This window comes from Heteronotia binoei, chromosome 1, assembly GCF_032191835.1.
Source record: "Heteronotia binoei isolate CCM8104 ecotype False Entrance Well chromosome 1, APGP_CSIRO_Hbin_v1, whole genome shotgun sequence".
Lineage (NCBI taxonomy): Eukaryota > Metazoa > Chordata > Lepidosauria > Squamata > Gekkonidae > Heteronotia > Heteronotia binoei.
In genome coordinates, this window is record NC_083223.1 from 277,154,145 (window position 1) to 277,177,894 (window position 23,750).

Genomic DNA, 23,750 nt, shown 5'->3' on the forward strand with positions numbered 1-23,750 from the left:
GGGCTTAGGTTATCTCGATCTCATCATATCTCAGAAGCTAAGCAGGGTGAGCTCTGGTTGGTCCTTGGATGGAAGACCACCAAGGAAGTCCAAGGTTGCTACGCAGAGGCAGGCAATGGCCAAGCCACCCCTGAACATCTCTTGCCTTGACTTGGAGGGCTTAGGTTATCTCGATCTCATCATATCTCAGAAGCTAAGCAGGGTGAGCTCTGGTTGGTCCTTGGATGGGAGACCACCAAGGAAGTCCAGGGTTGCTACGCAGAGGCAGGCAATGGTCAACCATCTCTGTTTGGCTCTTGGCTTGTCCTGGATGGCCCAGGCTAGCCTGATCTCATCAGATCTTAGCTGCTAAGCAGGGTCGGTCCTGGTTAGTTCTTGGATGGGAGACGGCCAAGGAAGTCCAGGGTTGCTACGCAGAGGCAGGCAACGGCCAACCATCTCTGTTTGGCTCCTGGCTTGAAAACCATACAGCTACGACTTGACACCATATTTCACCACCAAATGACGTACTTAGGCCCCCTCCTTTGCCCTGTGGCGCAGAGTGGAAAAGCAGCGGTACTGCAGTACTGTGATGTGAACTCTCTGCTCACGACCTGAGTTCTATCCCAGCGAAAGCTGGATTCAGGTAGCTGGCCCAAGGTTGACTCAGCCTTCCATCCTTTTGAGGTCGGTCAAATGAGTACCCAGCTTGCTGGGGGGGAAGCATAGATGACTGGGGAAGGCAATGGCAAACCACCCCGTAAAAAGTCTGCCATGAAAACATTGTGAAAGTAACGTCACCCCAGAGTCAGAAATGACTGGTGCTTGCACAGGGGACCTTTCCTTTCCTTTCCCCTGATCTTGTCCGATCACAGAAGCTAAGCAAGGAAGACCAAGTTTGCTGTGCAGAGGCGGGCACCGTTAGATTGACAACCATTAGATAGTGTACAGTTACTTGGGTAAGCTTATGGAAGACATATGAACATATGAACATGAACATCTGAAGCTGCCTTCTACTGAATCCGACCCTCGGTCCATCAAAGTCAGTATTGTCTTCTCAGACTGGCAGCGGCTCTCCAGGGTCTCAAGCTGAGGTTTTCCACACCTACTTGCCTGGACCCTTTTTAGTTGGAGATGCCGGGGATTGAACCTGGGACCTTCTGCTTACCAAGCAGTTGTTCTACCACTGAGCCACTGTCCCTCCCCAATGATTATGAACATCTGAAGCTGCCTTCTACTGAATCAGACCCTCGGTCCATCAAAGTCAGTCTTGTCTACTCAGACTGGCAGCGGCTCTCCAGGGTCTCAAGCTGAGGTTTTCACACCTACTTGCCTGGACCCTTTTTTGGAGACGCCGGGGATTGAACCTGGGACCTTCTGCTTCCCAAGCAGATGCTCTACCACTGAGCCACCGTCCCTCCCCTATGGTTAGTCAACTTTACAAATGACGATGGTTAGACGATGCTTGGTCAACTTTACAAATAGCTTACAAAGACATGTTTAGCCTGGAGGGTAGATGACTGAGAGGTGATATAACAAAGCAGTGGACAAGTGGACCTTTAAGACCAACTAAGCTTTATCCAGAAGGTAGGCTTTCGTATGCTCTTAAGCAGACTTCATCGGGCAAAATGGGAATGGCAAGCAGCAATTCTTAATGCAAGTGGGCAGTGAGCTGGTCCGTGGAATCATGGGAATGTTTTTAGCAGATTAAAAGAGTCACAAATAGGGATCTGTGTTTGTTAGTGTTAGAACAAAGCAGGGCTGAAGCAACTCTGGAGGGTGATGAAAAGCAGACTGCTGTTGAAGGTGCGAAGTGCCATAAAACTAGGTAACATGAATCTGAGAGGTAGGGTTGCCAAGTCCAATTCAAGAAATATCTGGGGACTTTGGGGGTGGAGCCAGGAGACATCGGGGTGGAGCCAGGAACAAGGGTGTGACAAGCATAATTGAACTCCAAGGGAGTTCTGGCCATAACATTTAAAGGAACCGCACACCTTTTTAAATGTCTTCCTTCCATAGGAAATAATGAAGGATAGGGGCACCTTCTTTTGGTGCTCATAGAATGGGACCCCCTGGTCCAATCGTTTTGAAACTTGGAAAATACTTTGGGGAGAGTCACTAGATATTATACTGAAAATTTGGTGCCTCTACCTCAAAAAACAGCTCCCCCATAGCCCCCGAAACCTCCAGATCAATTCCCCATTATACCCTATGAGAATCAATCTCCACATAGAGAATAATGCTCAGCAGACGTTAGAGGATGCAAGGACTATAAGTCCCAGCATGCACCTCGCGAAGGGAGGCCGGACTGGAGCAAATAGCATGCTGGCGGTGGGCGGGTCTTTGTTACTCAGAGGAAGGAAGAAGCCTGAAGCCAGGCAGGGAAAGAGACGCGACGCCGTTCCACCCACCCCCCACCCCCGCTATCAGATTTTTAGGGAGCGGGGGATTAGGCTGCTAATCCAGGGGTCCCCCGGCAGGGTGGAGGGGGGGTTGGGAAGCCTACTGAGAGGTGATAGGATCACCATCTTCAAGGTCTTGAAGGGCTGTCCTATAGAGGGGTCTGGAGACCAAGTCTTATGAGGAAAGGTTGAAGGAGCTGGGGATGTTTAGCCTGGAGAGGAGGCGGCTGAGAGGTGATAGGATCACCATCTTCAAGTCCTTGAAGGGCTGTCATATAGAGCAGGGGTGGCCAACGGTAGCTCTCCAGATGTTTTTTTGCCTACAACTCCCATCAGCCCCAGCCAGCATGGCCGATGGCTGGGGCTGATGGGAGTTGTAGGCAAAAAAGATCTGGAGAGCTACCGATGGCCACCCCTGATCTAGAGGATGGTGTAGAATTGTTTTCTGTGGCCCCAGAAGGTAGGGCCAGAACCAACGGGATGAAATTAAATCAAAAGAGTTTTTGGCTAAATATTAGGAAGAACTTCCTGACAGAGCGGTTCCTCAGTGGAACAGGCTTCCTCAGGAGGTGGTGGACTCTCTTTCTTTGGGTGTTTTTGAGCAGAGGCTAGATGGCCACCTGACAGCAGTGCAGGTCCTGTGAATTACATTTGGGAGAAGCTAGCATTCCAGGACTCGTGGCAAGAAATATTTGTGAATGGAACGGAAACAGTTACCCCAATCCAAATATCTGACAAAGCAGACCAGTGAAATGGCCGGCTCCAGCATGCGGCCCTGTCATTGGAACGTGTGGGGGTCTTGTGCAACTGCCTTTAACCCGCTCGCTGTCTCTGAAATATGGACTGGGTCCTAATATGAAGTTTGTAAGAATTGCGGTGGAGTTTCGCCTATAGTGGAAGAAGACTGCAGGTTTATACCCTGCCCTTCTCTCTGCATCAGAGACTCAGAGCAGCTCGCAACAGACACCCTTGTGAGGTGGGTGGGGCTGAGAGGGCTCTCCCAGCAGCCGCCCCTTCAAGGACAACCTCTGCCAGAGCTATGGCTGACCCAAGGCCATCCCAGCAGGTGCAAGTGGAGGAGTGGGGAATCAAACCCGGTTCCCCCAGATAAGAGTCCGTGCACTTAACCACCACACCAAACTGGAGATCTCTATGTCCGTTTTGTTGCCATTTGTACATGAGTCTTGTTGAAATATTGTACACGTGTATTGCCACACTTTGTGAATATTTACATTTTTGTATTTTTTTTATATTTTGATAAGCACTTTGGTCAACTTTATTTGTATCCCGCCCTCCCCAACCAAAGCGGCTCAGGGCGGCTAACAGCAAAAGCTCAATACATACAATATACAATAAATAACAAATAATTACAGTTAATTAAAATCCGTTAAAATTCTAAAAACATTAATACTTTGTGCTACAATCACTGGCAAGTTTACTGGTAGTTTAGTAGTTTCAGCTGGTGAAGGCCGTCTGGAACAGGATGGTCTTGTAGGCCCTGCGGAACTGTTCAAAGTCCCGCAGGGCCCGCATTTCTTCTGGGAGCTGGTTCCAGAGCTGTGGGGCCATGACAGAAAGAGCCCGAGTACGAGTGCTCTGGAGTCTTACCTCCTTTGGCCCGGGGATAGTCAGCAGGTTCTTTCCTGCTGACCTCAGTGCTCTCTGGGGTTCATGTGGGGAGAGGCGGTCCCTAAGGTAGACAGGTCCTCGGCCATATAGGGCTTTAAAGGTAATGACCAGCACTTTGTAACGAATCCGGTATATAACTGGCAGCCAGTTCAGTTCACGCAGCCCCGGCTGTATGTGCTCCCACTTCGGGAGCCCCAGCAACAGTCTGGCAGCCGCGTTCTGCACTAGCTGCAGCTTCCGGGTTCGGCACAAAGGCAGCCCCATGTAGAGGGCATTACAGTAATCCAATCTCGAGGTGACCGTTGCATGTATCGAGGTGACTGAGGCCTTGGTCCGCCCCCTCTTAAAAAAAAGTTCCTGAGTCCCCAAGCTCAGTCCGTCAGGCTCCAACGAGCCAGGAAGGAACACAAGTGAAACCAAACATTAGCCCACATACACAACAGTGAGCTACTGACATTAAAGTTGTGAGCTATTTGCGTTAAAATTGTGAGCCACCGCGTAAATTAGTTTGTTCTCGAGCCATTTTCCCTGAGCTGAGGCAAAGATGTGTGAGCTGGAGGCCGAAAAATGGTGAGCTAGCTCACACTAACTCAGCTTACCGGGAACACTGGTCACGGCAACCACGGATTTCAATGAAATGGTTGCCAAGCAGATCAAATATTTCCTTATTTGAGGACCCAAGGGGCTGATTTAGAATCATAGCATCCTCCAGGGTCATCGATTCCAACCCCCTGCACAATGCAGGAAACCCACAAACACATCTCCCTAAATTCACAGGATCCTCATTGCTGTCAGATGGCCATCTAGCCTCCGTTGAAAAACCTCCAAGGAAGGAGAGCCCACCACATCCGGAGGAAGCCTGTTCCACTAAGGAACCGCTCTAACGGTCAGGAAGTTCTTCCTAATGTTGAGCTGGAAACTCTTTTGATTTAATTTCCACCCATTGGTTCTGGTCTTACCTTCCGGGGCCACAGAAAACAATTCCACACCCTTCTCTATAGGACAGCCCTTCAAGTACTTGAAGATGGTGATCCTATCACCTCTCAGCCGCCTCCTCTCCAGGCTAAACATCCCCAGCTCCTTCAACCTTTCCTCATAGGACTTGGTCTCCAGACCCCTCACCATCTTCATCGCCTTCTCTGGACCTGTTCCAGCTTGCCTATATCCTTCTTAAAATGTGGTGCCCCAAACTGAACACGCTACTCCAGGTGAGGTCTTACCAGAGCAGAGTACTAAAAGGCAGTTTCATGTGTGTCTTTGAGCATCTTCGCATCAATCGCATTTTTCATTTTGACTGACCAAAAAAAAAAAAAATAGCACCACTAGGAAATGATCCTCCCACCCTAATAAGCGCTGTTTGTCTTAGAAGTGCCACCGGAACATTCTGGAAGATGCCTCAGCTTCTGGACAGCATATGCATCATCATCGGGATCTTCCACAAGTATGCCAAGAGGGACGGCGATTGCTTCACCCTCAGCAGGAGGGAGATGAAGAGACTGATGCGGAAAGAGTTCTCGGAGATTCTAGAGGTGAGCCCGGAGCCCTCTCAGCGGGGGAACAGCCAGGCCTCAGATTCAGCAGGAGTTAGGGTTGCCAATCCCCAGGTGGGATCAAACAGGAAACCACAGTGTACCGATTGGGTAAACTAGAAAGAACACACGGTGAAATTAACAATAGAGGTTGGCAAGATTATGCATGGGATGGAGAAGGTAGAGAAAGAAGTCCTTTTCTCCCTTTCTCACAATACGAGAACTCGTGGGCGTTCGATGAAATTGCTGAGTAGCAGGGTTAGAACGGATAAAAGGAAGGCCTTCTTCACCCCAAGGGTGATGAACACGTGGAATTCACTGCCACAGGAGGTGGTGGCGGCTACAGGCATAGCCACCTTCAAGAGGGGGTTAGATAAAAATATGGAGCAGAGGCCCATCAGTGGCTATTGGCCACAGTGTGTGTGTGTGTGTATGTGTGTGTGTGTGTGTGTGTATATATATATATATATATATATATATATATATATATATATATATATATATATATATATATATATATATATATATATATATAGTGTTGGACTGGATGGGCCATTGGCCTGATCCAACATGGCTTCTCTTATGTTCTTATGTGACACAGAGTGTTGGACTGGATGGGCCATTGGCCTGATCCAACATGGCTTCTCTTATGTTCTTATGTGACACAGAGTGTTGGACTGGATGTGCCACTGGCCTGATCCAACACGGCTTCTCTTATGTTCTTATGTGACACAGAGTGTTGGACTGGAGGGGCCACTGGCCTGATCCAACATAGCTTCTCTTATGTTCTTATGTGACACTGAGTTTTGGACTGGATGGGCCATTGGCCTGATCTAACATGGCTTCTCTTATGTTCTTATGTAACAAGCTTTGAAACCAATGCGCGTGAATACTTTATATAGTCAATTCATTGGAACTAATCAAAAACAACGATCAGACAGAAATCAAAGTGGCTCAACGGAGCTCAAAGTTCAACTATTGTTTCTCTCGTTCCAAAGAGATACTTTCAATGCTGTGATTGACTGGTAATATTGTCCTGCTGTCTGTGAATTTCCTTTCTGAAAGACGCAGGAATGCCGTATGTTGAAGTTTAAAAACGAGTGGGGAAAGTTTCAAAAGTATATTGAAAAACAATGGAACGTTAAAGGACATTTGGTGACCTTTGACAATGGTTAATTTTTAAAGAAACGATATATGGATTATTAGGGTTTGTAGAATCTTTCGGGCTCAAGTGCCGTGTTCTACTGGAGAAAGTTTTCCTTCCAGACGTTCCGTTCTCAGCTGCGGAGAACATCCTCAGTGGCGTTGCAGCTGGAGCAGGCGCTCTGACCTTCTTGGCTGCTGTGCATTGAGTGGGCTGCTGTGCATTGAATTCTTGGCTGCTGTGCATTGAATTCCCCACTCAATGCACAGCAGCCAAGAAGGTCAGAGCGCCTGCTCCGGCTGCAACGCCACTGAGGATGTTCTCCGCAGCTGAGAACGAAACGTCTGGAAGGAAAACTTTCTCCAGTAGAACACGGCACTTGAGCCCGAAAGATTCTACAAACCCGAATGATGTTACCAGCCGTGAAAACCTGAAATCTTTGATATGTGGATTACAGTTTTTTAAAAAATGGGATTATTGGATTATAACTTTTTCGTTTCTTTGTGAATGAATAAAAAGGACTATCATGAAGATGGACTACAATTATAGCTTTTGGTGTTTATTTATTTTTGTTGCTTTTTTATGAAGAAAGATTCTTTACTAGATAAGAGTTTATTACCTTATAACAAATTAAATAAAATAGAAATAGGGAGTTGTTCGTTAAGGGGGGTTGGCACGGCCGGGGGTCACCAAAAGGGGGGCGGGGTGGAGAAAATGTTATATATGTGTATTAACTTTTAATAACAAATGATAATACGCTACTACAATATATTACATTATAATACATTGTTTTTAAACCAAAGGAATGCCGTATGTTCAAATGGTGTAGAGGCAGCAGTCCTCCATCCAACAGGTGCGGCTACACGAGTCCAAGGTTCTGCTCGTGTTTCATCTGCCACTTCCGCTGGCCATGTATTTTTATCAGGAACCCATGCTAAGGCAACAACTCACTTGGGGAGGGACGGTGGCTCAGTGGTAGAGCATCTGCTTGGGAAGCAGAAGGTCCCAGGTTCAATCCCCGGCATCTCCCCCCCCAAAAAAAGGGTCCAGGCAAATAGGTGAGAGAAACCTCCGCTTGAGACCCTGGGGAGCCGCTGCCAGTCTGAGTAGACAAGACTGACTTTGATGGACCCAGGGTCTGATTCAGTAGAAGGCAGCTTCATACGTCCAATAGCTTACAAGCGAGGATCAGAACCTTGGACTCTTGTAGCCGAAAGGAAATTCACAGACAGCGGGACATATCGCCAGTCAATCACAGCATTGAAAATATCTCTTTGGAACTAGAGAAATGATAGCTGGACTTCGCGCTCCATTGAGCCACCTTGATTTCTGTCTGATCATTGTTTTTGATTTGTTCCAATGAATTGGTTATATAAAGTGTTCACGTGCATTGGTTTCAAAGCTTGTTAATTTCACAGTGTTTTCTTTCTAGTTTACCCAATCCCCAGGTGGGGGCAGGGGATCCCCCAGTTTGGAGGCCCTCCCCCTGCTTTAGGGTCATCAGAAAGTGGGGGGTGGGAGGGAAATGTCTGCTGGGCAATACATCATTCCCTATGGAGACCAATTCCCATAGGGTATAATGGAGAATTGATCCACGGTTTTCTGGGGCTCTGGGGGAGCTGCGTTTTGAAGTAGAAGCATCACATTTTCAGCATAGCATCCAGTGCTTCTCCTCAATAGACCCTCCAAGTTTCAAAAGGATTGGACCAGGGGGTCCAATTCTATGAGCCCCAAAAGAAGGTGCCCCTATCCTTCATGATTTCCAGTGGAGGGAAGACATTTAAAAGGGGTGCAGTCCTTTTAAATGTGAGGTCCAGAACTCCCTTTGGAGTTCAATTATGCTTGTTACAACATTGCTTCTGGCTCCACCTCCAGTGTATCCTGGCTCCACCCCCAAAGTCCCCAGATATTTCTTGAATTGGACTTGGCAACCCTAGCAGGAGCTCACAGGAGCACAGCTCCTGAACCTTCCTGAGGGTTCCCCCTCTTCCTCCCCACCTACCTTGTCCATTGAATAGCAGCTGCAGCTGCATAACAATCCCTGGATTAGGAGAGCGGGCAGCCAGCCAGCCAGCAGCGGCTTTGCCACGCCCCCAGCAGCCCTCGTTAACCCCTGGCAAAGTCCATGCCACCCTTTCTCCACTTCTTATGTGATTTTGGGTGGCGGGTGGCTTACTGGTCTTTTGACTGTGGAGAGGGGGTAGTCCAGGAGAGCCCCAGATGAATGAGGCCTACTTGGGCTGGCTGAGTTGGTGGGAGGGTGGGTGGATGGACAGATGGATGGATGAACAAATGGACATATGGATAGACAAATGGATGGACGGACGGACGGAGGAATGGATGGATGGATGGATGGATGGATGGATGGATGGATGGATGGATGGATGGATGGATGGATGAACAAATGGACATATGGATAGACAAATGGATGGACGGACGGACGGAGGAATGGATGGATGGATGGATGGATGGATGGATGGATGGATGGATGGATGGATGGATGGATGGATGGATGGATGGATGGTTGGATGGATGGATGGACAGATGGATGGATGGATGAACAAATGGACATATGGATAGACAAATGGATGGATGGACGGACGGAGGAATGGATGGATGGATGGATGGATGGACGGACGGACGGACGGACGGATGGATGGATGGATAAGTGGGTGGGTAGGTGGATGGATAGATAGATAGATAGATAGATAGATAGATAGATAGATAGATAGATAGATAGATAGATAGATAGATAGATAGATAGATAGATAGATAGATAGATAGATATATGGATGGATAAGTGGGTGGGTAGGTGGATGGATAGATAGATAGATATATGGATGGATGGATGGATGGATGGATGGATGGATGGATGGATGGATGGATGGATGGACAGATGGATAGATGGATGGACAGACAGACGGATTGACAGGTGGGTGGGTGGATGAGTGGATGGATGGGTGGATGGATGGATGGATGGATGTGAATGACCACCATCTGAGACCCTGGAGAGCCATTGCCAGTCTAAGAAGAGATCACTGAACTTAATGGACCAAGGGCCTAATTCAGTACATGGCAACTCCATGTGTGTTCACAGCTGACTGTAGAGGTGAATCCAGGTCCCCACAGTTCTAGTGCAAATTCCACATCCTACAGAAGAGTCGTCACAATATACTAAGCAGACAACATTGTGGGCAGCCAGCACAGCAACTTGTAGGCCCAAGGGTCTAATTCTTTTTCTTCCTGACTTCCTGTCTTTCAGAACCCTCGTGACCCTCAGACCATTGAGCTTGTCTTGCAGCTGCTGGACCTCAACAAGGATTGCTTGGTTGACTTCAATGAGTTTCTAATCCTCATGTTCAGAGTGGTGAAGGCCTGCTACAGTCACCTGCACCCCAGCGAATGCCTCCCTCAGCAAGGAGGCAGTAGAGGAGCCCTACGTGAAAGGGACTCAGAGAGGGATGGAAGGATCCACAACCGGCCACGGGATAACGGAGAAGAAAGAACTTATGCCCATGAGAGAGGAGGTTCTGACCAGACACACTCCCATCCAGCTGAATCTTCTGCAAATCGAGAGGAGAGGAGAGAGTACCTCAGTCCTGTTCAGCCTGTAGGCCAAACAGATGACAGGAGCCACCAGGTCCGCAACTTTGAAACAAGGGGTGATCAAGGGAGGATCCATCAGTCACGTGAGCCTCATGAACAGGATGATTATGAAGGCCTACCACATGACTCTAAGCCACGGGCTGATGTGGAGACTCACCGATGGGCCAGTAGACCTGAACCTCAAAAGAATAAAGCTGGCTATCATCAACCAAGAGAAAGGACACCAACAGCCAAAGAGGAACCTCAACGTCGGTCAGAAGATCTTGAGGTTCACGATGACAGACGTCGTCCATCACATGAGTTTCAGCCACGAGAAGGAGACAGAGATCACTATTACCGAGAACCCACACGAAGACTGAGACAAGATGGGCAACATCAGCTGCAAGAGTCTGAGCAGCAAGTGGGTGAGGACAACCTGAGAAGGTCCAGTGAGTTTGAGCCACAAGTATATGAAAGGAGCAGGAGTCGCATGCACGCACCAGGGGAAGTACGAAATGGTTATGAAAGGTGGCGCCCATCTCATGAACCTCAAGCATGGAAAGATGAAGGAAGAGAGGACCACCCACGTGAGGTGGAGCGGCATCAGCCATATGACCTTGGTGATTATGAGGAACCCCACCCGTTGCCCAGAACTGGTGGCAGACATGAGCCAGAAACACGAGAGGATGATAAGAGAGGACGGCAGTATTATTATACACCTGAACTCAGAGAAAGTGAGGAGAGAAGATCCCGTTCACAAGAGTTTGACTCCAGAGAGGGTAACAGAAGAAGATCCCAACCACGAGAACAACCAAGAGAGGATGACTGGAGAAAGCAGAAGTATTCTCATCCTGAACCACAATGGGATGACAGCAGAAGGGCTGAGCATCGTGATATTGAATCAAGGGAGGAAGAGAGGAGAGAGTCCCAAACTTGTGATGCGGAAGCAGTTGAGGGAAAGAGAAGAAGGTCCCATGATGCCAAACCAAGCGAGAAAGAGAGAAGAAGACCTTATGATGCTGAACCAAGTGAGGGAGAGAGGAGAAGATCCCAACCACAAGAACCAAGAGAGGATGACTGGAGAAGGCAGCTGTACTCTGATTCTGAACCCCAACAGGTTGACAGGAGAAGGCCTGAGCCTCGTAATGCTGAACCAAGAGAGGAAGAGAGGAGAAGGTTTCAAACTCATGATGCTGAAGCGGGCGAGGGAGAGAGGAGAAGGCCTCGTGGTACTGACACAAGTGAGGGAGAGCGGAGAAGCCTTCAAGCACTGAGAGAAGGTGACCAGAGATGGCTGCGGTCTTCCGAACGTGAACCCCTAGAAACAGAGAGCAGAAGGAGGAGGCCCCAGCTGTATGAGCCTGATCCAAGAGAAGGTGAAAGGAGGAGGCCTCAGCCACATCAATATGAACTTAGACAAGAAGAAGAAAGAAGGCTCCAACCAAATCAGGCCAGACTGAGAGATGATGAAAGGAAGATGACCCAGTCAAGAGAATCCCTAACCCGACAGGATGTTAGGAGACAGAGTAGGCCGAGAGACTCTGAAACCAGAGAGGATGAAAGGAGGAGGTCCCGATCACATGAACCTGAACCCAGAAAAAGTGAGAGTACCCGGTCTGAAGCACGTGACCCAAGAGGAGAATATGAACCAAGACCCAGAGAGAGAGAGCAGAACGGATATTATTATTCATCTGAGAGTAACCCAAGAGAGTGTGATCAAAGCAGGCCTTCAGTTTATGAGACTGAATTCAGGGATAGTGAGTGGAGAACACAAGTGCCGCATGAACCTGACTATATACATTACGAGCAAATATCTTATGAGCGTGAACCTAGAGACAATGAAAAGAACAGGCCTCAGACAAGGGACCCCAAGGCAAGAGACTGGGAGAGGAGACGGCAAGAGCCCCGTGACTCTGAACTCAATTATGTGAGGCAACCTCAGCCACGTGAGCCCGAATCCAGACAGAATGAGAAAAGGAGAGCACATGTCTCACGTGAGTCAGAATCAAGAGACAGTGAAAGGAATAGACTGGGTTATTATGCAGAAGAAGAAGGTCATGAAACCAAGCTTCCATCGCATGACGTTGAACAAAGAGAGGATGACCAGAGGAGAGGCCGACCACGCCAGCATGAATTACAAGATGGTGACGACAGGGAACTACCACAAGAAAATGCACCCAGAGAGGATGAGCAGAGAAGTTCCAGGTCACGTCAAGTGTCAAGAGATACGGAGAACGGCAGACCACAGGCCTATGACCGTGAAGTCCAAGATGAGCATCAGAGATCCCATCAGTACGAGTATGGACCAAGAGAGGGTGAACAGAGGAGGTCTCAAAAACATGACTTTGAACCAGAAGATGTTGACCGAAAGAGACCTCAGCCATGTGACTCTGAGAAGAACAGGTCCTGGGAACCCAAAATGGCTCCAAAAGAGGATGAGCAGAGGAGATCCCAACAACACGAGTCAGCACCAAGAGAGGCTGAGGAGCAAAGAAGGTCCCAGGAACCCGAGTCTGCACAAAGAGAGGCTGAGCGGAGGAGATCCCAACAACGTGAATCAGCGCCAAGAGAGTTTGAGGAGCAGAGGAGGTCCCAGGAACCCGAGTCTGCACAAAGAGAGGTTGAGCGGAGGAGATCCCAACAACGTGAATCAGCACCAAGAGAGTTTGAGGAGCAGAGGAGGTCCCAGGAATCCGAGTCTGCACAAAGAGAGGTTGAGCGGAGATCCCAACAACGCGACTCAGCACCAAGAGAGTTTGAGGAGCAGAGGAGGTCCCAGGAACCCGAGTCTGCACAAAGAGAGGTTGAGTGGAGGAGATCCCAACAACGTGAATCAGCACCAAGAGAGTTTGAGGAGCAAAGGAGGTCCCAGGAACCCAAATCTGAACAAAGAGAGGTTGAGCAGAGGAGTTCCCAGCAACATGATATTCAGCAAACAGCGGTTGACCAAAGAAGATCCCAGCAACGTGAGTCTGAATCGAGAGAGGGTGAGCAGAGAAGATCTCAACATAATGAGGGCAAACCAACAGAAAGTGAGCAGAGGAGACCACCATCTTGTGAGACTCCTGCCACAGGTGAAAGGAGAGGACTTCCAGCGATGGACGCCGAATCCAGCACATCTGCTGAGCAGAAACTTCGTAAGCCTAAAGCAGAAGAGGGTGACGTGGGCAGACCTCAACTTCCCCGCGCAACTGAATCCGCAGAAGGTGAACAAAGGGCAGAAAAGCCACGTGAGTCTGGACCGAGCCAGAATGTTCAGACGGGACAAGATGGACAAGAACCTCCAGTGCCTCGTTCAAGAGGGGCTGAGAGGCAACAGACAGATGGACCAGAGTCCCAAAGACGTGAGCAGAGGAGGCAACAGCCAGAAGAACCTGGGTCTAGGACCCAGCCACGTGATTCGCAGACCAGTGGGGCTGTGCAAAGCCGACCCCAGTCAGGGGAACCCAAACCGGATCCCAGAGCAGCAATCGAGATTAAAGGGTCCAAGCCGGTAGTGAAAAGAGGAACTCTTGAGCAACCTGGTACTCCCGAACCGGCGAGAGCCCCAGTCTCAGATGCATCTCGTGGAGAAGGCAGTGGCCAGTCAAAGACCGGTGGAAGCAGCCAACGGATACAAGAACATCAGCCACCATTAGAGGAGGAGAGCCCAGCTGGCCCCAAAAAACCAGGCCGCGGAGGGCAGAGCAAAAGCAACCCAGAAGCACGAGAGCCCAACGCCTCGCAAGAGAAGACCGAATCGCTGGGCGAATCCAAAGTGCCCTTTGTACACAACCCGCTGTATGAGTACCTCGTGGCCCAGAAGAAGTAAGAAAAGCCGTAGGTACCTCCACCGCTGATGCAATGGTCCTGTCAGGGTTCCTTGGGCATCTCCATCCGCTCTTATAATCAGCTCTAATGCTGCCTTTTTGCTGCAAGGGAAAACGATGTCACTCTACATGGCTGTGAAGAGATGCTGCACGACATTGGCGGAGAAGAGGGCCACGGTCCCCTCTGCTTTTAGCACAGTCTCAGATACCTAAATTCCAGTTTTCCTGCAGGTTTTAGGTGGGGGGGGTTCCTTCTTCTTTTCTCTAATCAGCTCTAAATCAGCCTTTTGCTCTACATAATTAGCATTAGAACTAAAATATAATCGTGCATGAATTCTGTTCTTAGAAGTGTCCTGCTGCTTTGGATGTACAAAGTCCCAAGAGCGCCCGTAATGGTTAAGTGAGCGGACTCTAATCCGGGAGAAGCAGGTTTGATTCCCCGTGCCTCCACCTGCACCTGCTGGGGTGACCTTGGGTCAGCCACAAGTTCGCTCAAGGCTGTTCTACTCGAGAGAAGGAGAGCTCTCTCAGCCCCGCCTGCCTCACAGGGTGTCTGCTGCGGGGAAGGGAAAGGAGACTGTGAGCCACTCTGCGACTCCAAGTGAAGGGTGGGTATAAATCCAATCTCTTCTTCTTCAAGTTCAATCCCCAGCATCTCCACTTAATAAGGACAAGACAGGAAGAGATGGGAAAGAGGGTTGCCAATCCCCAGGTGGGGGCAGGGGATCCCCCGTTTTGGAGGCCCTTCCCCCCCACACACTTCAGGGTCATCAGAAAGCAGGGGCGGGGAGGGAAATCTCTGCTGGGCACTCTATTATTCCCTATGGAGTCCAATTCCCATAATTTATAATGGAAAATTAATCTGCAGGTAACTGGGGCTTCGGGGGGCTGTTTTTTGAGGTAGAGGCACCAAATTTGCAGCATAGCATTCAATGCTTCTCCTCAAAAGACCCTCCGAGTTTCAAAAAGATTGGACCGGGGGTCCAGTTCTATGAGCCCCCAAAGAAGGTGCCCTGATCCTTTCATGATTTCCAGGGGAGGGAAGGCATTAAAAGGTGTGCAGTCCCTTGAAACGCGATGGCCAGAACTCCCTTTGGAGTTCCATGATGCTTGTCGCAACCTTGCTCCTGGATCCCTCCCCCAAAGTCTCCTGGCTCCACGCCCAATGTCTCCTGGCTCCACCCCCCAATGTCTCCTGGCTCCACTCCCAATGTCTCCTAGCTCCACCCCCAATGTCTCCTGGCTCCACCCCCCAATGTCTCCTGGCTCCACGCCCAATGTCTCCTAGCTCCACCCCCAATGTCTCCTGGCTCCACCCCCAATATCTCCTGGCTCCACCGCCCAATGTCTCCTGGATCCACCCCCCAATGTCTCCTGGATCCACCCCCAATGCCTCCTGGATCCACCCCCAATGTCTCCTGGATCCACCCCCAGTGTCTCCTGGCTCCACTCCCAATGTCTCCTGGCTCCACCCCCCAATGTCTCCTGGCTCCACCCCCCAATGTCTCCTGGATCCACGCCCAATGTCTCCTGGATCCACCCCCAATGTCTCCTGGCTCCACCCCCCCCAAAGTCTCCTGGCTCCACCCCCAAAGTCTCCTGGCTCCACCCCCCAAAGTCTCCTGGCTCCACACCCAAAGTCTCCTGGCTCCACCCCCCAAAGTCCCCAGATATTTCTTGAATTAGACTTGGCCACCCTAGAAACACCTTTCTCTGCCTGAGAGCCTGGAGAGCAGCTGCCAGTCCGAGTAGGCAATAGTGATGGACCCAGGATCTGATCCAACAGAAGGCAGCTTCAAGCGGAGCCGTACAGGGGGCCGGGTGGGATTCCCTTTTGGTTGTCTCTTTAGCCTGCGGCTCCCCAAGTCTGCTAAACAGGTCAAAATGAACACGTCTGTCTACGCAACAACATCCAAGAAGCCGGATCGGAACAGGAAAAGTGGTTTTTCCCATTCCAGGTTAAAAAAAAAACCCGCTTCCGCAGCAGCAGCTGAAGAGAACAGGGGCTATTCTTGGGGGACAGATCACGCTCTGGGTCACTGATGTAGACACTTCTTCTTCTCACGCTGGTGTAACTGCAAAATGAGACTCAATAAATCAAGGTGAACGGATCTGAGCAGCTTCTCTGTTTCGTCCTTCATGGTTTTTTCCCTGTATCTGCTTATTCTGTCTGCTGAGCAGTCAGGTTAAAACGGATAAAAGGAAGTACTTCTTCACCCAAAGGGTTAACACAGCCACAGGAGGTGGTGGCGGCCACAAGCATAGCCACCTTCAAGAGGGGTTTACATAAACATATGGAGCAGAGGTCCATCAGTGGCTATTAGCCACAGTGTGTGTGTGTGTATATATAAATTTGCCACTGTGTGACACAGAGTGTTGGACTGGAGGGGCCATTGGCCTGATCCAACATGGCTTCACTTATGTGACACAGAGTGTTGGACTGGAGGGGCCATTGGCCTGATCCAACATGGCTTCTCTTATGTGACACAGAGTGTTGGACTGGGTGGACCATTGGCCTGATCCAACAGGGCTTCTCTTATGTTCTTATGTGACAGAGTGTAGGACTGGAGGGGCCACTGGCCTGATCCAACATGGCTTCTCTTATGTGACACAGAGTGTTGGACTGGATGGGCCATTGGCCTGATCCAACATGGCTTCTCTTATGTTCTTATGTGACACAGAGTGTTGGACTGGGTGGACCATTGGCCTGATCCAACAGGGCTTCTCTTATGTTCTTATGTGACAGAGTGTAGGACTGGAGGGGCCATTGGCCTGATCCAACATGGCTTCTCTTATGTTCTTATGCACACATATACAGGCCAAGCAGGTAGAAGCAGGTAGGTGCCCAAAGTGACCGTACTACAACGAGGAGTTTCTCAGAGGCAAACGCCATGTCTTTGGAGTCACAGAATCGCAGAACTGGGCCACACAAACCATCTAGTCCAGGGGTGGCCAATGGTCGCTCTCCAGATGTTTTTTGCCTACAACTCCCATCAGCCCTAGCCAGCATGGCCGATGAGAGCTACCGTTGGCCACCCCTGATTCTAGTCCACCCCTCTGCTCAACAGGGGATCAGCCCAGGGGTGTCGAACTCATTTGTTATGCGGGCTGGATCTGACATAAATGAGACCTTGAGGGGTCGGGCCATGTCGGGTTGGGCCATGTGTGTACCTATTTATGACTAAGTAACAGAGATATAAACTATATGAAAACACACAGAAAAACACAAAGATTTTTTTAAAAAGCATTCTTAAAATATCAGCACTCTGTCTTTTTTTTTTTTTTTTTTTGCAATATTTGCTTTTATTTAATCAACAAAAAAAATACAGAATTGTACACAGAAAAAAAAAACATCCTATTAGAGGTGGATTATGGTATGCCACCATTGTTGTCTTTAACCACTTAACTCGATTTAGTTTTTATCAATAAACGTTAATTGGGTTCAAAACATCACCCTCCTTCCAACCAAATATATAATTTTTCCCATTTCTTTATCGCCTCACATTTTGACATTCCTCTTACCAAGTTTGACAAAACATCCATTTCAGCAATATCTAAAATCTCAGAAATTACATCATCTCGAAGTGGGACGACCTTTTGTCTCCAAAGTTTAGCAAAAAGTATCCTGGCCGCTGTCAAAATATAAACAGCAATATACTCGTCTTCCCGCGGAATCTCGTTTCGAACATAAGAGAGCAGAAATATCTCTGGCTTCAGTTGAATGTTCACTTTTAGCAGTCCTGTTAGTAATCTATGTATCATAATCCAGTATTTTTTAGTTACTTCACAGTACCACCATAAATGAAAAAAGGAACCTAAACATTGACCACACTTCCAACATTTTGGAGAGTAGGAGGGGTTTATTTTATTTAGTTGGACTGGTGTGATATACCACCGATGGAAAAGTTTAAAAAAATTCTCTCTAAGTCTAACTGGTTTTATTATGCTTTGGTTATTTTTCCATAAGAGAGACCACTGTTCTAACGTGATGTTTTTCTCTAGGTTCTTTGCCCATTTAATCATTGCCGATTTAACCACCTCATCCTCCAATTTCCTTTGTAACATGTAGTTATATACTTTCTTAATCATTTTACGTGGACCCGAGACCAAAATTTTGTCAAAATCGAAATTATACTTAGAAAAACCTGAGACCCTATCCTTGTTATATTTTGTGGTAATTTGAACCATTATCCACCAATCCAGATAAAATCCTGAAGCCTCCAGCTCCTCTTTCTTTCTCAGATTATCCTTGTTGTCTAGTAGGTCTGAATATCTAATCAACTTTGCTGGGCACCACAAATGAGGATGGACCGAGGCCTCCTCAGGTGAGATCCATCTGGGAGTTTTTTCACCATAAATTTTGTTCTTGATCTTAATCCATCCTTCATAGAGGGATTTCCTGATCAAGTGGTTTTTAAAAAATCTCCGAGGTTCTCCCGAGTAGTAAAGATTAGCATGCCATCCAGTTTTCAAATCAAAGCCTTCTATAGCCAGAATGCGTTTGTCTTCCAAGCGTATCCAATCTCTTAACCAAAGTATTGTACATGCTAGATGGTACACTTCAAGATCAGGGAGTGCCAAGCCTCCATTTTGCTTTACATCGGTTAGGAGCTTCCACCTGATCCTAGGTTTTTTCCCCTGCCAGATATATGCTCTTATCTGTTGATTAATCTTGATAAAGAATGGCTTTCTGGCAGCAAAATTAACCATTTGTAATAGAAATAGGATCTTTGGGAGAACAGACATTTTAATAAGGGCGGCCCTCCCCATAAAGGATAACCCTAAGTTATTCCATTTTTTCATCTGTTGATCCATTTCCTTTAAAAGCGGGATATAGTTGTTCTCATAAATTGTACTACATCTGTTAGAAAATGTAATACCTAAATATTTTACTGTTTTTTCCAATTTAAAATCCATCCTTCTCTCTATATCTCGGGATTCGTGTGGAGTCATATTTTTAGTCAAGATTTTTGATTTTTGTTTGTTAACCTTCAGACCCGCAACTTCGCCGTATTGATCTAATTCCTTTGCTAGCTCCTCCACAGATTCAGTCGGATCTTGTAAAATTACGACCAAATCATCTGCATACGCCAGAATTTTATACTCTTCTCCCTTTGTCCTAAGACCCCTTATCTTCGAATTTCCTCTAATCACATTGTTTAGAACTTCGAGGGATAAAATGAATAGTAAGGGAGAGAGCGGGCAACCCTGTCTTGTCCCTTTCTCAAGCCTCACTTCTTCAGTTAATTCCCCATTAATAATAATCCTAGCTACCTGTTTACCATAAATTGCTTCGACATTGCTAACAAAGTCCTTCCCAAAATCCATTTTCTTGATAACACTGAGCAGAAAATTCCAATCTAGGTTATCGAACGCTTTTTCAGCGTCGATAAAAAGAAAGGCTGCTTGTTTATCCCGACTTAAATCAAAGTATTCCATCGCATTTGCAAGTATCCGAATATTGGTGCGCATATATCTGTTGGGTAGAAAGCCTGATTGGTCTGGATGTATTACCTCTGATAAAACCTTTTTCAATCTGTTGGCCAAAATTGCTGCGTATAGTTTGTAGTCCACGTTTAGTAGGGAGATTGGACGATAGCATCTAATGTCATCCAATTGCCCTCCCGTTTTCGGAATCAACGTAATATTACTGCCTGCCCACGAATCAGGTAATTTTGCAGAGGACCAAACCTCCTCTGTCAAACTTTTAAAATGATCTATAAGGATATCTTTGAAAGTGATATAGTAGTCGGGGGTATGCCATCTGGACCTGCCGCCTTATTTTTCTTTAAGTTGTTCCAAACTTCTTCTATTTCATACATGGCGATCGATTCATTCAGTATTTTTATTTTGTCTTCTGTTAATTTCATCTGAAGGTTGTTTACTAAATATTCCTCTTGCTTTTCCTTAGAGATCACCCCCTTTTTGTATAAGTCAGTATAGAACTCTTTAATTATTACTTTTAGATCTTCAGTTCGGGTTTTAAGACTTCCCTCTTTGTCTTTTAATGCCATTATTGTCTTTTTTTCCCTTTCCTTCCTCACTTTATAAGCTAACCATTTCCCGGCTTTATTAGCTTTTTCGAAATAATGCTGTTTGGAGTATAAAATTTTTCTGTCTATTTCCTCCAACATTAACAGATGAAGTTTATGTTGGAGAGTTCTAATTTCAACCTTTATATCCTTTTGCAATGGGTTTAGCTTTAACAACTCTTCTTTATGTCTAATTAGGTCCGTTAATTCTGTCATGGCTCTAGCATCCTCTCTTCTTTTATTTGCCATAAAGTTAATGGCTAACCCTCTGAAATAGGCCTTGCTTGTTTCCCAAACTAATGAGTGTGAGATCTCCTCCTGTATGTTCGATTGAAAAAAAAAGGTCATCTCTTCTTTAATATAATCAACAAATCTCTTGTTTTTCATCAAGCCAGGATACATTCTCCAACCCGATTTCTTTCTACTATGCCCCATCCCTAGAAGGATAGGGGCATGGTCCGCTATTGTGGATGGCAGAATATCAACCTCATACACCAACTTAACCAGACCTAATGATAGCCACGTCATATCTATCCTTGACCAGGAATTATGTCGATTAGAAAAAAAAGTATAGTCTCTTCTAGATGGGTTTAAGGTGCGCCAGATATCTACTAAAGCATAATCATCTACCAATCTGCAATAGGTCTCAGGTAATATGTTACTTCCTGACCTCTTCTTTTTCTTTTTATTATCCAATATTGGGCTCCTATCCAGCTCAGGGGTAGTAACTGCGTTAAAGTCACCAGTAATACAAAAATTTTCATATTTGCTCTTTCTAACCTTAGAGCATAGCCTCTTATAAAACACCCCCTGTGAGCTATTTGGGGCATATAAATTGACCAAAAGAAATTTTTGCTGATCGAACACAATTTCTACACCCTGAAAACGTGCATCTTTGGCCTCAAAGACCAAATTCGCTTGGATATCACCCCTAATATAAGTAACCAATCCTCTTTTCTTTTTCTTCTCCTCTGATGTGATTATAGCTTTCCCAAGACCTTTATTAACAAGCAAGTGCTCATCCTTCTTTTTAATATGTGTCTCTTGTAGACAAATAACATCAGCATTCAATTTTTTAAGTTGGAGGAAAATTCTCTTTCTCTTCTGAGGAGAATTTAAGCCATTGATATTCAGTGATATAATCCTCAATTTATTTATCATATTTTGTTTTATTTAATTTTATATTCTCTATCAATCAATCAACTGAGCTTTTTTCTTTCTCTGTTGTCTCGTTTCTCTTTGTGTGGCTTCTTCTTCCTGACTTACTTCTCCCTCCTCCTGATCATGAGAGTAAAAAATTTCTGGTAGTCGTGAGGGGTCGGTCTGTGGTTCTGTTTCATCTGTGCCTTTCCCCGTTTTGAATTTCCCCCTCCTCTGCCAATTTCTAGTCTGGTTAGCAATAAACTCATCTAGCTTAAGAATGGTATCAATTTTGTATCTTGTATTTGCATATGTAAAAGACACTCCTTCTGGTATTAACCACCTATACATAATACCCTTGTCTTGCAGTTTCTCCGTTAACTTTACATAAGCTCTTCTCCTAGATCTTATTGACCAGGGTATCTCCTTCATAATTTTGATTCTAGTTTCCTTTATCATTATATGCGCTTCTTTGGCTTCCCTCCATACCCTTTCCTTCATTATCCTTCGAGTAAATTTCAGGTGTACCTCCCGGGGTAGATCATTCTTTTTGGCATACAATGTATTTACCCTATAAATCGAATCTATCTCTTTCTCTATTTCCTCACTCTGCATTCCTAAAGTAGCAGCTAAAGCATCCGCCATTAATTTCAACAAACATTCATTCCTATCCTCCGGTATATTGAGAAATCTGAGAGTGTTTTCAGCCTTCCCCATTTCCATCTGCGCCAATTTATTGTTAAACTCAACCTGTTTTTGCTCTAGATCTCTTACCTTAGTGTCTGTCAAATTTAATTTATACTCTATTGATTTGGTTATTTTCACCACTTCAGCTAAATCCGATTTAGTATCATTAAATTTGTTATCTAAACCCTCCAATTTGTCTGCTAATCCTTGTATCTGCTTTGATAAAGAAACTTGCATTTGATTCAGTGCCTCTTTAAAATTCTGCTGCAACTCCTTAATGGGGTCCTGTGGAATTGAGGCACCTACTGCTCTAGGCTGACCAGGCGAAAATTTTGTTTTACCTTGTTGAGACATCCTGGAAGGGAAAAGAGAATAGTACTAGACGACTAGTCTTGCCAATTAAGAACTTACACCAAATTGTAAAGGGGAATAAACCCTTTTGAAGACCTGAAACAGCAGGGTTTCCCCTTACACTCTTGAGCAGGTGAAAAATACTAGCTTAGTAGTCTACAGTATGACCCTTAAGGCTAACCATACAATTATTAACCAGACACTCCAAACAGTCCCGCACACAAAAAAAAAGTTTCGCTAAAGCCAGTCCGACAGAAGTTCACTCTTCAAATGGGACTCACACTCCTTTAAACTCCTTTGCGCTCTTCCTTAGAGTCCTATTACAAGGCTGGCTTGCTTGTAGCCTTCACTCTGTTAACTTCTGAGCAGTTAAAACAGTTAAAGCAAAGCCGAAAATAATATAGTGTCTCCTTCCGCGGCGGCAGAAACCTCCCAGTCATAGAAAGAAAAACGAGAAAAACAGCCAGAAACACAACTGATCTTGTCGGCCACCGTCAGTCCGCGGGCTGATCACAAACAGATCCTCCGGCGTTTCCAACAGCCCCACCTCACTCTTAAAGGGGCAACGCCTTCAGTCCTAGAAAGTAGGGTCCTCCCGCCAACAATAAACGAGTAGAAAGTAGGGTCCTCCCGCCAACAGAAAACAAAGTTCTCTCGACCCAAGCTCTCAACTTGCAATAGGCGGGCACATCACTCGACCGCTCCTCGTCCGTTCGCGCCGTCGTCGGCTCCTCCTCGTCAACCCCCGCAAGCGGCAAACTGAGAGGAGGGGGGGGGGAAAGCCCCAGCTGGCCAACTGCTACAGAGACGATGCCAAATCTCGATTGTCGCCCGAAGTCCAAAATAGTTAATAAAACCAAAAAGAAACCGCTTCTTGCCCTCCTTCCATGCACCACCTCTGGACCGGCGGCTGAGGCTGGGCCGTCCTAGGACGTCTTCTGCCCTCGGGAAGATAAGGTAAGAGGGGGACTTAAATGGGGTGGACCAAATGGTTCCCCCTGCCCCTCGCCCCTTCCAAGTACCGACGCTCCTCCACGGAGCTGGTACGGACCTAACGGCCCCCCAAAGAAAGCAGAGATTCGGCGTGTCCCCCGTGAGCGGTTTGGGACGCCGCCGCTTCGCCTCGCCGGATACCGGACTTCCGGTATCCGGCGAGGCGAAGCGGGGGACTTCCAGCACTCTGTCTTAATGGTACTTTCTTTGTATCTCTCCCATGGGATCCGGGCGACTGGGCAAAGGAAGCTCTGGCTCTTTCCTTCCTTCCCCAGGGGACCAGGAAGGGGAGGAGCCTCAGCCAATAGAAGGAAGAGAGGCTTGGCTCAGTAGCTCTGCTGTGTGATTGAGGGAGCCTGGCAAAGCAAGCTATCCCTCCCCCCCCTTCATCCCCAAGGGAGGAGCCTCAGCCAATGGAAAAAAACAGAGGTTTTGCTCCGTAGCTCCTGTGCAATTGTGCAAGTCTTGAA

General features: G+C 47.1%; 2 protein-coding genes across 2 annotated transcripts in view; both read left to right on the forward strand.

The window, feature by feature from the left end:
* Positions 1-23,750, forward strand: part of LOC132584239 (protein S100-A11-like) — a 381,641-nt gene that overhangs the window by 333,680 nt on the left and 24,211 nt on the right. The gene's annotated exons all lie outside the window — the stretch shown is intronic.
* On the forward strand, positions 5,382-10,648 carry LOC132585184 (repetin-like). Its single transcript, XM_060257020.1, has 3 exons — positions 5,382-5,539; positions 9,946-10,372; positions 10,458-10,648. The coding sequence occupies exons 1-3, from the start codon at positions 5,402-5,404 to the stop codon at positions 10,646-10,648; spliced, it is 756 nt and encodes a 251-aa protein (XP_060113003.1). The 5' UTR covers positions 5,382-5,401.

What these genes read in the sequence shown, in the direction of transcription:
- LOC132585184 (XM_060257020.1), top strand. Translation starts at nt 5,402, where the DNA reads ATGCCTCAGCTTCTGGACAGCATATGCATCATCATCGGGATCTTCCAC. An exon ending in AGTTCTCGGAGATTCTAGAG is followed by an intron (nt 5,540 to 9,945) that starts GTGAGCCCGGAG and finishes CCTGTCTTTCAG; the next exon opens with AACCCTCGTGACCCTCAGAC. An exon ending in AGGGAGGATCCATCAGTCAC is followed by an intron (nt 10,373 to 10,457) that starts GTGAGCCTCATG and finishes CCGATGGGCCAG; the next exon opens with TAGACCTGAACCTCAAAAGA.